The sequence below is a fragment of the Oncorhynchus keta genome, chromosome 13 (genome assembly GCF_023373465.1).
Source record: "Oncorhynchus keta strain PuntledgeMale-10-30-2019 chromosome 13, Oket_V2, whole genome shotgun sequence".
NCBI classification, from domain to species: domain Eukaryota; kingdom Metazoa; phylum Chordata; class Actinopteri; order Salmoniformes; family Salmonidae; genus Oncorhynchus; species Oncorhynchus keta.
Window position 1 is genome coordinate 2,042,257 of NC_068433.1, and position 16,154 is coordinate 2,058,410.

The 16,154-nt window shown below is 37.4% G+C and overlaps 1 protein-coding gene across 1 annotated transcript in view; it reads right to left on the reverse strand.

Annotated features, from left to right (window-relative positions):
• Positions 1 to 7,772: 7,772 nt before the first annotated feature.
• LOC127906908 (voltage-gated potassium channel subunit beta-2-like) overlaps positions 7,773 to 16,154 on the reverse strand; it is a 54,093-nt gene continuing 45,711 nt past the window's right edge. The window contains exons 13-14 of the mRNA XM_052460714.1: positions 10,976 to 11,064; positions 7,773 to 8,130 (exon numbers count right to left, since the gene is read on the reverse strand). Coding sequence (XP_052316674.1) covers positions 8,041 to 8,130; positions 10,976 to 11,064 — 179 coding nt within the window. The 3' untranslated portion in view covers positions 7,773 to 8,040. The remainder of the gene's footprint in view (positions 8,131 to 10,975; positions 11,065 to 16,154) is intronic.

Below are 16,154 nucleotides of genomic sequence, written 5' to 3' on the forward strand. Positions count from 1 at the left end.
GAACCAAACTACCCGATAATCCCCCATGAAGACTGGGGGTCAGCCTGATGAACCAAACTACTCAGTAATCCCCCCATGAAGACTGGGGTCAGCATGATGAACCAAACTACCCCATAATCCCCTCATGAAGACTGGGGGTCAGCATGATGAACCAAACTACCCCATAATCCCCTCATGAAGACTGGGGGTCGGCATGATGAACCAAACTACCCCATAATCCCCCCATGAAGACTGAGGGTCAGCATGATGAACCAAACTACCCGATAATCCCCTCATGAAGACTGGGGGTCAGCATGATGAACCAAACTACCCGATAATCCCCTCATGTATCCGAGCACACACGCACACGCACTCATACATGCACGCACATGCAGACATACACGCACACACACACCCACACACACACAGACAGACACAAAAACAAATCATTCCTGGTTTTTCTGGTTTACTGAGTATGTCATGTACAATTATAATGAAAATTATTTGTTCAGGGTTTCCAACCTCACCTACACACCATGTTCAACAGTTTTCTTCTGTACTGTTTTTGTCTTTCACTTCTTTCGAATAAATAAAACCTAATATATATATATATATATATATATATATATAGGGTTAGAGTTATAGATATGTAGGGGAAGAGTTATAGAGAGTATAGAGTTATAGATATCTAGGGTTAGAGTTTTAGATGTGTAGTGTTAGAGTTGTAGATATGTAGGGTTAGAGGTATAGATATGTAGACATAGATTTATAGATATGTAGGGTTAAAGTTATACATATGTAGGGTTAGAGTTATAGATATGTAGGGTTAAAGTTATAGATATGTAGGGTTAGTGTTATAGATATGTAGGATTAGAGTTTTAGAGAGGATAGAGATATAGATATGTAGGGTTAGAGTTATAGATATGTAGGGTTAGAGTTATAGATATGTAGGGTTAGAGTTATAGATATGTAGGATTAGAGTTTTAGAGAGGATAGAGATATAGATATGTAGGGTTAGAGTTATAGATATGTAGGGTTAGAGTTATAGATATGTAGGGTTAGAGTTATAGATATGTAGGGTTAGAGTTATAGATATGTAGGGTTAGAGTTATAGATATGTAGGGTTAGAGTTATAGATATGTAGGGTTAGAGTTATAGATATGTAGGGTTAGAGTTATAGATATGTAGGGTTAGAGTTATAGAGAGGACAGAGTTATAGATATGTAGGGTTAGAGTTATAGATATGTAGGGTTAGAGTTATAGATATGTAGGGTTAGAGTTATAGATATGTAGGGTTAGAGTTATAGAGAGGACAGAGTTATAGATATGTAGGGTTAGAGTTATAGAGAGGATAGAGTTGTAGATATGTAGGGTTAAAGTTATAGATATGTAGGGTTAGAGTTTTAGATATGTAGGGTGAGAGTTATAGATATGTAGGGTTAGAGTTATAGATACAGTGCCTTGCGAAAGTATTCGGCCCCCTTGAACTTTGCGACCTTTTGCCACATTTCAGGCTTCAAACATAAAGATATAAAACTGTATTTTTTTGTGAATAATCAACAACAAGTGGGACACAATCATGAAGTGGAACGACATTTATCTGATATTTCAAACTTTTTTAACAAATCAAAAACTGAAAAATTGGGCGTGCAAAATTATTCAGCCCCTTTACTTTCAGTGCAGCAAACTCTCTCCAGAAGTTCAGTGAGGATCTCCGAATGATCCAATGTTGACCTAAATGACTAATGATGATAAATACAATCCACCTGTGTGTAATCAAGTCTCCGTATAAATGCACCTGCACTGTGATAGTCTCAGAGGTCCGTTAAAAGCTCAGAGAGCATCATGAAGAACAAGGAACACACCAGGCAGGTCCGAGATACTGTTGTGAAGAAGTTTAAAGCCGGATTTGGATACAAAAAGATTTCCCGAGCTTTAAACATCCCAAGGAGCACTGTGCAAGCGATAATATTGAAATGGAAGGAGTATCAGACCACTGCAAATCTACCAAGACCTGGCCGTCCCTCTAAACTTTCAGCTCATACAAGGAGAAGACTGATCAGAGATGCAGCCAAGAGGCCCATGATCACTCTGGATGAACTGCAGAGATCTACAGCTGAGATGGGAGACTCTGTCCATAGGACAACAATCAGTCGTATATTGCACAAATCTGGCCTTTATGGAAGAGTGGCAAGAAGAAAGCCATTTCTTAAAGATATCCATAAAAAGTGTCGTTTAAAGTTTGCCACAAGCCACCTGGGAGACACACCAAACATGTGGAAGAAGGTGCTCTGGTCAGATGAAACCAAAATTGAACTTTTTGGCAACAATGCAAAACGTTATGTTTGGCGTAAAAGCAACACAGCTCATCACCCTGAACACACCATCCCCACTGTCAAACATGGTGGTGGCAGCATCATGGTTTGGGCCTGCTTTTCTTCAGCAGGGACAGGGAAGATGGTTAAAATTGATGGGAAGATGGATGGAGCCAAATAGGACCATTCTGGAAGAAAACCTGATGGAGTCTGCAAAAGACCTGAGACTGGGACGGAGATTTGTCTTCCAACAAGACAATGATCCAAAACATAAAGCAAAATCTACAATGCAATAGTTCAAAAATAAACATATCCAGGTGTTAGAATGGCCAAGTCAAAGTCCAGACCTGAATCCAATCGAGAATCTGTGGAAAGAACTGAAAACTGCTGTTCACAAATGCTCTCGATCCAACCTCACTGAGCTCGAGCTGTTTTGCAAGGAGGAATGGGAAAAAATTTCAGTCTCTCGATGTGCAAAACTGATAGAGACATACCCCAAGCGACTTACAGCTGTAATCGCAGCAAAAGGTGGTGCTACAAACTATTAACTTAAGGGGGCTGAATAATTTTGCACGCCCAATTTTTCAGTTTTTGATTTGTTAAATTTTTTTGAAATATCCAATAAATGTCGTTCCACTTCATGATTGTGTCCCACTTGTTGTTGATTCTTCACAAAAAAATACAGTTTTATATCTTTATGTTTGAAGCCTGAAATGTGGCAAAAGGTCGCAAAGTTCAAGGGGGCCTAATACTTTCGCAAGGCACTGTATGTAGGGTTATAGTTATAGAGAGGACAGAGTTATAGATATGTAGGGTTAGAGTTATAGATATGTAGGGTTAGAGTTATATATATGTAGGGTTAGAGTTATAGATATGTAGGGTTATAGTTATAGATATGTAGGGTTAGAGTTATAGATATGTAGGGTTAGAGTTATAGAGAGGACAGAGTTCTAGATATGTAGGGTTAGAGTTCTAGATATGCAGGGTTAGTTATAGATATGTAGGGTTAGAGTTATAGATATGTAGGGATAGAGTTGTAGATATGTAGGGTTAGAGTTATAGATATGTAGAGTTAGAGTTATAGAAAGGACAGAGCTATAGATATTTAGGGATAGAGTTATAGATATGTAGGGTTAGAGTTATAGAGAGGATAGAGATAGATATGTAGGGTTAGAGTTATAGATATGTAGGGTTAGAGTTATAGAGAGGACAGAGTTATAGATATGTAGGGTTAGAGTTATAGAGAGGACAGAGTTATAGATATGTAGGGTTAGAGTTATAGAGAGGACATAGTTATAGATATGTAGGGTTAGAGTTATAGATATATAGGGTTAGAGTTATAGATATATAGGGTTAGAGTTATAGATAGATATGTAGGGTTAGAGTTCTAGATATGTAGGGTTAGAGTTATATATATGTAGTGTTAGAGTTATAGAAATATAGGGTTAGAGTTATAGATATGTAGGGTTAGAGTTATAGATATATAGGGTTAGAGTTATAGATATGTAGGGTTAGATTTATAGATATATAGTGTTAGAGTTATAGAGAGGACAGCGTTATAGAAATGTAGGGTTAGAGTTTTAGATATGTAGGGTTAGAGTTATAGATATGTAGTGTTAGAGTTATAGAGAGGATAGAGTTGTAGATATGTAGGGTTAGAGTTATAGAGAGGATAGAGTTGTAGATATGTAGGGTTAGAGTTATAGATATGTAGGGTTAGAGTTATAGATATGTAGGGTTAGAGTTATAGATATGTAGTGTTAGAGTTATAGATATGTAGGGTTAGAGTTATAGAGAGGACAGAGTTATAGATATGTAGGGTTAGAGTTATAGATATATAGGGTTAGAGTTATAGATATGTAGGGTTAGAGTTATAGATATATAGGGTTAGAGTTATAGATATGTAGGGTTAGAGTTATAGAAAGGACAGAGCTATAGATATTTAGGGATAGAGTTATAGATATGTAGGGTTAGAGTTATAGAGAGGATAGAGATAGATATGTATAGGGTTAGAGTTATAGATATGTAGGGTTAGAGTTATAGAGAGGACAGAGTTATAGATTTGTAGGGTTAGAGTTATATATATGTAGGGTTAGAGTTATAGATATGTAGGGTTAGAGTTATAGGTATGTAGGGTTAGAGTTATAGATATGTAGTGTTAGAGTTATAGAGAGGACAGAGTTATAGAGAGGATAGAGTTATAGAAATGTAGGGTTAGAGTTATAGATATGTAGGGTTAGAGTTATAGATATGTAGGGTTATAGTTATAGATATGTAGGGTTTGAGTTATAGATATGTAGGGTTAGAGTTATAGAGAGGACAGAGTTATAGATATGTAGGGTTAGAGTTATAGATATGTAGGGTTAGAGTTATAGATATGTAGGGTTAGAGTTATAGAGAGGACAGAGTTATAGAAATGTAGGGTTAGAGTTATAGAGAGGACAGAGTTATAGAAATGTAGGGTTAGAGTTTTAGATATGTAGGGTTAGAGTTATAGATATGTAGGGTTAGAGTTATAGATATGTAGGGTTAGAGTTATAGATATGTAGTGTTAGAGTTATAGAGAGGACAGAGTTATAGAAATGTAGGGTTAGAGTTATAGATATGTAGGGTTAGAGTTATAGATATGTAGGGTTAGAGTTATAGATATGTAGGGTTAGAGTTATAGATATGTAGGGTTAGAGTTATAGATATGTAGGGTTAGAGTTATAGATATGTAGGGTTAGAGTTATAGATATGTAGGGTTAGAGTTATAGAGAGGATAGAGATATAGATATATAGGGTTAGAGTTATAGATATGTAGTGTTAGAGTTATAGAGAGGACAGAGTTATAGAAATGTAGGGTTAGAGTTATAGATATGTGGCGTTAGAGTTATAGATATGTAGGGTTAGAGTTATAGTGAGGATAGAGATATAGATATGTAGTGTTAGAGTTATAGAGAGGACAGAGTTATAGAAATGTAGGGTTAGAGTTTTAGATATGTAGGGTTAGAGTTATAGATATGTAGGGTTAGAGTTATAGAGAGGATAGAGATATAGATATATAGGGTTAGAGTTATAGAGAGGATATAGATATGTAGGGTTAGAGTTATAGATATATAGGGTTAGAGTTATAGATATGTAGGGTTAGAGTTATAGAGAGGATAGAGATATAGATATGTAATGTCAGGGTTGGAGGTACAGATTTATCGGGTCAGGACTACAGTTCTGCAGACATGCGCCATCCATTCTGGTTTGCGCTTTTTTTTTCAACAGTACAATGACCCAACACACCTCCAGGCTGTGTAAGGGCTATTTGACCAAGAAGGAGGGTGATGGAGTGCTGCATCAGATGACCTGGCCTCCACAACCACGTGACCTCAACCCGATTGAGATGGTTTGGGATGAGTTGTACTGCAGAGTGAAGGAAAAGCAGCCAACCAGGGTGTAACAGATACAGTGTGTGTGTTTACGAGGACAGGGAACTTCTCTGGTCTTTATGACAATATTATTTGTATAGCTCCCTCCAAAGATGGACTCTCTGTCTACACACACAGAGGTAGTCTGGTCCTCTTCTCTCCTCTTCTGTCCTTTCTTCTTCTCTCCCCCTGAACAGGCCATAAGTACTTAAACAGAGCCTTGGCCACAGTCTGTGTGCCTTTGGGGGGGGGGTGGAGGGTCTTGGAGGTGAGGTCTGGGGATATTATTTTTGGAAGACGGCTGCTTCCTCTTCTGTCTGCTCCTTTTGTAGCACTGTTCACCCTACAGCCTCCAGTGTTTCTTAAAGGGATGAGTACAGTGTGTGTTAAAGGGATGACCACAGTGTGTATTAAAGGGATGGCCACAGTGTGTGTTAAAGGGATGACCACAGTGTGTATTAAAGGGATGGCCACAGTGTTTCTTAAAGGGATGAGTACAGTGTGTATTAAAGGGATGGCCACAGTGTGTATTAAAGGGATGAGCACAGTGTGTATTAAAGGGATGAGCAAAGTGTGTATTAAAGGGATGAGCACAGTGTGTGTTAAAGGGATGACCACAGTGTGTGTTAAAGGGATGACCACAGTGTGTATTAAAGGGATGACCACAGTGTGTATTAAAGGGATGAGCACAGTGTGTATTAAAGGGATGACCACAGTGTGTATTAAAGGGATGACCACAGTGTGTGTTAAAGGGATGACCACAGTGTGTGTTAAAGGGATGACCACAGTGTGTATTAAAGGGATGAGCAGTGTGTATTAAAGGGATGAGCACAGTGTGTATTAAAGGGATGACCACAGTGTGTATTAAAGGGATGACCACAGTGTGTATTAAAGGGATGACCACAGTGTGTATTAAAGGGATGAGCAGTGTGTATTAAAGGGATGACCACAGTGTGTATTAAAGGGATGAGCACAGTGTGTATTAAAGGGATGACCACAGTGTGTATTAAAGGGATGAGCACAGTGTGTATTAAAGGGATGACCACAGTGTGTATTAAAGGGATGAGCACAGTGTGTATTAAAGGGATGACCACAGTGTGTATTAAAGGGATGAGCACAGTGTGTATTAAAGGGATGACCACAGTGTGTATTAAAGGGATGACCACAGTGTGTATTAAAGGGATGAGCAGTGTGTATTAAAGGGATGACCACAGTGTGTATTAAAGGGATGAGCACAGTGTGTATTAAAGGGATGACCACAGTGTGTATTAAAGGGATGAGCAGAGTGTGTATTAAAGGGATGAGCACAGTGTGTATTAAAGGGATGACCACAGTGTGTATTAAAGGGATGACCACAGTGTGTATTAAAGGGATGACCACAGTGTGTATTAAAGGGATGACCACAGTGTGTATTAAAGGGATGAGCAGTGTGTATTAAAGGGATGACCACAGTGTGTATTAAAGGGATGAGCACAGTGTGTATTAAAGGGATGAGCAGTGTGTATTAAAGGGATGACCACAGTGTGTATTAAAGGGATGAGCACAGTGTCTTAAAGGTGGTGTGCAGTAGAACAATACACTCTTAGAAATCAGGGTACGTATTGTTCCCTGGGGTAAAAAGGAACATCAGAATAGAGGTACACATAATGGTCTCACATTTTGCTACCTTTTAGGGTACATGTGCAGATAAAGAGTATAATGGTATATTTTAAGGGTGCATGTGCAGATAAAGAGTATAATGGTATATTTTAAGGGTGCATGTGCAGATAAAAAGTATAATTGCACATTAGGGGTACAAGTGCAGAAAAAATACTAAAATCCTGTTTTCACCTTGTCATTATGGGGTATTGTGTGTAGAATGATTAGGAAAACTTGAACTTCATCCATTTTTGAATAATGCTGCAATGTAACAAAATGTGGAACGGGTCAAGGGGTCTGAATACTTTCCCAATGCACTGTGCATTTCTGTTACCCAGGGTACGAACATATTTTGGGTACCCTCAATACCCACTATAAGGTACAATGACACCCTAAAAGGAAAAAAGCATGCATTTGTACCTGTGGAGAAAGGTACTCTCTGAGGTATGAACTGGGATACAATTATGTACCTATAACCAAAAGTACAAAGGAGGACCTCAGTAACAACCAGTTGTACCCCTTTAGGAACACATCTAAACCTTTATTTCTGACTTCACTTCAGATTCTCCTTCTACATAGTATTATCTTTGTTTGTCCTTCCTGTCCTCCTTTTCACTCCTCTGCTTTTCGTCTCATTTTTCCCATTCTCTATCTCTCCATCTCTTGGTTCCTTTTTATTTCTCTCCATCTCTCTCATTCCCTCGCTCTCTTTATGCGAGAGCCTCCTTCTTGGGTCGGGGTTTGTTTCCCAGGAGAGCATCCATCTCTGCTACGGTCTGAGGGGAAAGCTGGGAGAGGACCTGAAGGAGACCAGGGTGGATGGGGGAAACGGGGAAGAGAGAGCAGAGGGAAGGAGAGAGTGTGGATGAGGTGATCTTCATAAATAATAACATCAGATTACTCTACTGGACTATACATCACATCTATACATCACATCTACACATCACATCTATACATCTATACATCACATCTATACATCACATCTATACATCACATCTACACATCTATACATCACATCTACACATCTATACATCACATCTACACATCTATACATCACATCTATACATGACATCTACACATCACATCTATACATCACATCTACACATCACATCTATACATCTATACATCACATCTATACATCACGTCTATACATATACATCACATCTATACATCTATACATCACATCTATACATCACATCTACACATCTATACATCACATCTACACATCTATACATCACATCTATACATCACATCTATACATCACATCTATACATCTATACATCACATCTATACATCACATCTATACATCACATCTATACATCACATCTATACATCACATCTATACATCTATACATCACATCTATACATCACGTCTACACATCTATACATCACATCTATACATCACGTCTACACATCTATACATCACATCTACACATCTATACATCACATCTATACATCACATCTATACATCACATCTATACATCTATACATCACATCTATACATCACATCTATACATAATATATAATAATAATAATATATGCCATTTAGCAGACGCTTTTATCCAAAGCGACTTACAGTCATGTGTGCATACATTCTACGTATGGGTGGTCCCGGGGATCGAACCCACTACCCTGGCGTTACAAGCGCCATGCTCTACCAACTGAGCTACAGAGGACCACATCTCTACATCTCTACATCAGATCTATACATCACATCTATACATCACATCTATACATCACATCTATACATCTATACATCACATCTATACATCACATCTATACATCACATCTATACATCTATACATCACATCTATACATAACATCTATACATCTAATCTATACATCTATACATCACATCTATACATCTATACATCACATCTATACATCACATCTATACATCTATACATCACATCTATACATAACATCTATACATACATACATCACATCTATACATCACATATATACATCACATCTATACATCACATCTACACATCTATACATCACATCTATACATCACATCTATACATCTATACATCACATCTATACATAACATCTATACATCACATCTACACATCATACCTATACATCACATCTATACATCACATCTATCTATACATCTAATCTATACATCTATACATCACATCTATACATCACCTCTATACATCACCTCTATACATCTATACATCACATCTACACATCACATCTATACATCAACTCTATACATCACATCTATACATCACATCTATACATCACATCTATACATCTATACATCACATCTATACATCACATCTATACATCACATCTATACATCACATCATCACATCTATACATCACATCTATACATCACATCTATACATCACATCTATACATCTATACATCACATCTATACATCACATCTATACATCACATCTATACATCACATCTATACATCTATACATCACCTCTATACATCACATCTATCTACATCACATCTATACATCACATCTATACATCTATACATCACATCTATACATCTATACATCACCTCTATACATCTATACATCACATCTACACATCACATCTATACATCAACTCTATACATCACATCTATACATCACATCTATACATCACATCTATACATCACATCTATACATCTATACATCACATCTATACATCTATACATCACCTCTATACATCTATACATCACATCTATACATCAACTCTATACATCACATCTATACATCACATCTATACATCACATCTATACATCACATCTATACATCACATCTATACATCTATAAATCACATCTATACATCACATCTATACATCACATCTATACATCTATACATCACATCTATACATCTCACATCTATACATCACATCTATACACCACATCTATACATCACATCTATACATCACATCTATACATCTATACATCACATCTATACATCTATACATCACATCTATACATCACATCTATACATCACATCTATACATCTATACATCACATCTATACATCACATCTATACATCACATCTATACATCTATACATCACATCTATACATCTATACATCACATCTATACATCTATACATCACATCTATACATCACATCTATACATCACATCTATACATCACCTCTATACATCACCTCTATACATCACATCTATACATCACATCTATACATCACATCTATACATCTATACATCACATCTATACATCTATACATCACATCTATACATCTATACATCACATCTATACATCACATCTATACATCACATCTATACATCACATCTATACATCACATCTATACATCTATACATCACATCTATACATCACATTATATCAGTGATACTGGGTTATAAATCACATCTATACATTTATACATCATTTATTACCTATGCTTGGTCACTTTTTCCTACCTACATGTACAAAATAACTTGACTACCCTGTACCCCCGCACATTGACAGGTACCGGTACCCCGTGTATATAGCCTGGCTATTTTTGTTTTATTGTGTTGCTTGTTAATTGTTTAGTCAGTAAATCTTTTCTAACTATATTTGAACTGCAGTGTTGAACTGCAGTGTTGTTTAAGGGCTTGTGAATAAGCATTTCACGGTAAGGTCTACCTACACCTGTTGTTTTGATTTGAGTGGTGTGTGTTACCCTGATACAGCCGAGGTTCTCTTGCAGCTGGTCTGTGTTGGTGATCCCCAGGAGAACACAGCTGACCCTCTCACTACGCAGACACCAGGCTAGATAGAGAGAGAGAGAGATCAGAGACAGACAGACAGACAGACAGACAGACAGACAGACAGACAGACAGACAGACAGACAGTTAGCCAGACAGACAGACAGACAGACAGACAGACAGACAGACAGACAAAGAGACAGAGAGACAGACAAACAGAGAGACAGACAGAGAGAGAGCAAGAGACAGACAGACAGACAGACAGACAGACAGACAGACAGACAGACAGTTAGCCAGACAGACAGACAGACAGACAGACAGACAGACAGACAAAGAGACAGAGAGACAGACAAACAGAGAGACAGACAGAGAGAGAGCAAGAGACAGACAGACAGACAGACAGACAGACAGACAGACAGACAGACAGACAGACATACAGACAGACAGACAGACAGACAGACAGACAGACAGACAGACAGACAGACAAAGAGACAGAGAGACAGACAAACAGAGAGACAGACAGAGAGAGAGCAAGAGACAGACAGACAGACAGACAGACAGACAGACAGACAGACAGACAGACAGACAGACAGACAGACAGACAGACAGACAGACAGACAAAGAGACAGAGAGACAGACAAACAGAGAGACAGACAGAGAGAGAGCAAGAGACAGACAGACAGACAGACAGACAGACAGACAGACAGACAGACAGACAGACAGACAGACAGACAGAAGAAGAGTGAAGGGAGGAAGATATCAATTGACTAACAGTTGTGAAAATATTAACTAATAATAATTCCAGAATGACGAATGAACAAATTGAATACAGTTTACACACACAGTTACCCAGACACACACGCACAAGTGCTGAGCAATTTGTACGATTGTAAAAAATATGTTACTTAAGATCAATCATGTTTTGTTGTATTTTTTAACATTAAATGCACTATGCATTATGTGGGCTGAATGCTGTAACACAGAATAAAACAATTAACCCACTAGAGTCTATTGACGCACTGCTGCATCAATCTAACTAACATAATAAAATATTCCCAGTCTAAATCCGTCAGTTTAAACTAGAGATATCTGTTGTTTAGCGTGGGCTGTGTCTCAGTCCACAGCGTCCGCCTGTCGCACCACCCAATCTTCTGTGGAAAGTGGCAGAGCTACAGAATGGTTTGTCAGACCAGGAGACATACCGGAAATACCAACGGTTTGTCAGACCAGGAGACATACCGGAAATACCAACGGTTTGTCAGACCAGGAGACATACTGGAAATACCAACGGTTTGTCAGACCAGGAGACATACCGGAAATACCAAACGGTTTGTCAGACCAGGAGACATCCCGGAAATACCAACGGTTTCGAACGGTTTGTGCTACGACCCCCACAAGTGTCTAAAGGTAACCCAAATTAATGGAAGTATGGAGGCAGTTTTGTGCCAATAAAAATAAGCGGTTAAAATGTGTTAAAAAGAGCTATATATATATTTCCTGCACTTTCTTAGATTTCCTAGATACAGGACAGACACTTCAAAAACCTTATTCCTTATGCTTTATTTTTTGACTGTCTATTTTACATTTATGAATGGTTATTCAATATGTTCTATGGGCTACAGTAGTAAAGGCCAAATTCAATATTTTATCAAATAAAAAAATGTGATACCTAAGGCGTCCTAAAATTCAAAAACAAACCGTTAAGGCTAGCTTTTTCAAGCAGAAACATTACGTAGCACAAACTTCAAAAAGTTCTGGGATACTGTAAAGTTCTGGGATACTGTAAAGTTCTGGGATACTGTAAAGTTCCGGGATACTGTAAAGTTCTGGGATACTGTAAAGTTCTGGGATACTGTAAAGGAGAATAGCTGCCCACTGCATTGAGGCTAGGAAACACTGTCACCAATGATAAATCCACTATAATTGAGAATTTCAATAAGCATTTTTCTATGGCTGGCCATACTTTCCACCTGGCTACCCCTACACCGATCAACAGCCCTGCACCCCCTGCAGCAACTCGCCCAAGTCTCCCACATTTCTCCTTCACCCAAATCCAGACAGCTGATGTTCTGAAAGAGCTGCAAAATCTGGACCCCTACAAATCAGCGGGGCTAGACAATCTGGACCCTACAAATCAGCCGGACTAGATAATCTGGACCCCTACAAATCAGCCGGACTAGATAATCTGGACCCCTACAAATCAGCCGGACTAGATAATCTGGACCATCTCTTTCTAAAATGATCTGGCGAAATTGTTGCAACCCCTACTACTACCCTGTTCAACCTCTCTGAGATTCCCAAAGATTGGAAAGATGCCCCTCTTCAAAGGGGGAGACACTCTAGACCCAAACTGCTACAGACCTATATCCATCCTGCCCTGCCTTTCTAAAATCTTCCCAAGGAGCACTGTGCAAGCGATAACATCGAAATGGAAGGAGTAACAGACCACTGCAAATCTACCAAGACCTGGCCGTCCCTCTAAACTTTCAGCTCATACAAGTAGAAGACTGATCAGAGATGCAGCCAAGAGGCCCATGATCACTCTGGATGAACTGCAGAGATCTACAGCTGAGGTGGGAGACTCTGTCCATAGGACAACAATCAGTCGTATAATACATAAATCTGGCCTTTATGGAAGAGTGGCAAGAAGAAAGCCATTTCTTAAAGATATCCATAAAAAGTATCGTTTAAAGTTTGCCACAAGCCACCTGGGAGACACACCAAACATGTGGAAGAAAGTGCTCTGGACAGATGAAACCAAAATTGAACTTTTTGGCAACAATGCAAAACGTTATGTTTGGCGTAAAAGCAACACAGCTCATCACCCTGAACACACCATCCCCACTGTCAAACATGGTGGTGGCAGCATCATGGTTTGGGCCTGCTTTTCTTCAGCAGGGACAGGGGAAGATGGTTAAAATTGATGGGAAGATGGATGGAGCCAAATACAGGACCATTCTGGAAGAAAACCTGATGGAGTCTGCAAAAGACCTGAGACTGGGACGGAGAATTTTCTTCCAACAAGACAATGATCCAAAACATAAAGCAAAATCTACAATAGAATGGTTCAAAAATAAACATATCCAGGTGTTAGAATGGCCAAGTCAAAGTCCAGACCTGAATCCAATCGAGAATCTGTGGAAAGAACTGAAAACTGCTGTTCACAAATGCTCTCCATCCAACCTCACTGAGCTTGAGCTGTTTTGCAAGGAGGAATGGGAAGAAATTTCAGTCTCTCGATGTGCAAAACTGATAGAGACATACCCCAAGCGACTTACAGCTGTAATCGCAGCAAAAGGTGGCGCTACAAAGTATTAACTTAAGGGGGCTGAATAATTTTGCACGGCCAATTTTTCAGTTTTTGATTTGTTAAAGGTTTGAAATATCCAATAAATGTCGTTCCACTTCATGATTGTGTCCCACTTGTTGTTGATTCTTCACAAAAATATACAGTTTTATATCTTTATGTTTGAAGCCTGAAATGTGGCAAAAGGTCGCAAAGTTCAAGGGGGCCGAATACTTTCGCAAGGCACTATGTATATATTGGGTATATGTATATGTGTGTATTGGGTATATGTTGTGTATATGTATATATTGGGTATATGTATATGTATATTTTGGGTATATGTATATGTGTGTATTGGGTATATGTTGTGTATATATTGGGTATATGTTGTGTATTGGGTATATGTATATGTATATATTGGGTATATGTTGTGTATTGGGTATATGTTGTGTGTATGTATATGTATATATTGGGTATATGTATATGTGTGTATTGGGTATATGTTGTGTGTATGTATATGTATATATTGGGTATATGTATATGTTGTGTATTTGTATATGTATATGTATATATTGGGTATATGTTGTGTGTATGTATATATTGGGTATATGTTGTGTGTATGTATATATTGGGTATATGTATATGTTGTGTATTTGTATATGTATATGTATATATTGGGTATATGTTGTGTATATGTATATATTGGGTATATGTTGTGTATATGTATATATTGGGTATATGTATATGTTGTGTATTGGGTATATGTATATGTATATATTGGGTATATGTATATGTTGTGTATTTGTATATGTATATATTGGGTATATGTTGTGTATATGTATATATTGGGTATATGTTGTGTGTATGTATATATTGGGTATATGTATATGTTGTGTATTGGGTATATGTTGTGTATATATTGGGTATATGTTGTGTATTTGTATATGTATATATTGGGTATATGTATATGTTGTGTATTGGGTATATGTATATGTATATATTGGGTATATGTTGTGTATATGTATATATTGGGTATATGTATATGTATATATTGGGTATTTGTATATGTATATATTGGGTATATGTATAAGTATATTTTTGGTATGTGTGTGTATTGGGTATATGTATATGTATATATTGGGTATATGTTGTGTATATGTATATATTGGGTATATGTATAAGTATATTTTTGGTATGTGTGTGTATTGGGTATATGTATATATTGGGTATATGTTGTGTATTGGGTATATGTTGTGTGTATGTATATGTATATATTGGGTATATGTTGTGTATTGGGTATATGTTGTGTATTGGGTATATGTTGTGTGTATGTATATGTATATATTGGGTATATGTTGTGTATTGGGTATATGTTGTGTATTGGGTATATGTTGTGTGTATGTATATATTGGGTATATGTATAAGTATATTTTGGTATATGTGTGTATTGGGTATATGTATATGTATATATTGGGTATATGTTGTGTATTGGGTATATGTTGTGTGTATGTATATGTATATATTGGGTATATGTATATGTTGTGTATTGGGTATATATTGTGTATATGTATATATTGTGTATATGTATATGTATATATTGTGTATATGTATATGTGTGTATTGGGTATATGTTGTGTATTGGGTATATGTTGTGTATTGGGTATATGTTGTGTGTATGTGTTTGTATATATTGAGTATATGTATATGTATATATTGGGTATATGTATGTGTATATATTTTTATATATATGTGTATATATTGGGTAAATGTTGTGTATTATTGCACTGTCAGAGCTAAAACATTACGCAGTTCGATCTGATCTCTAGAGAAACTGTGCAATGTGTTAAAAGAAAGAAAGAAAAACACTA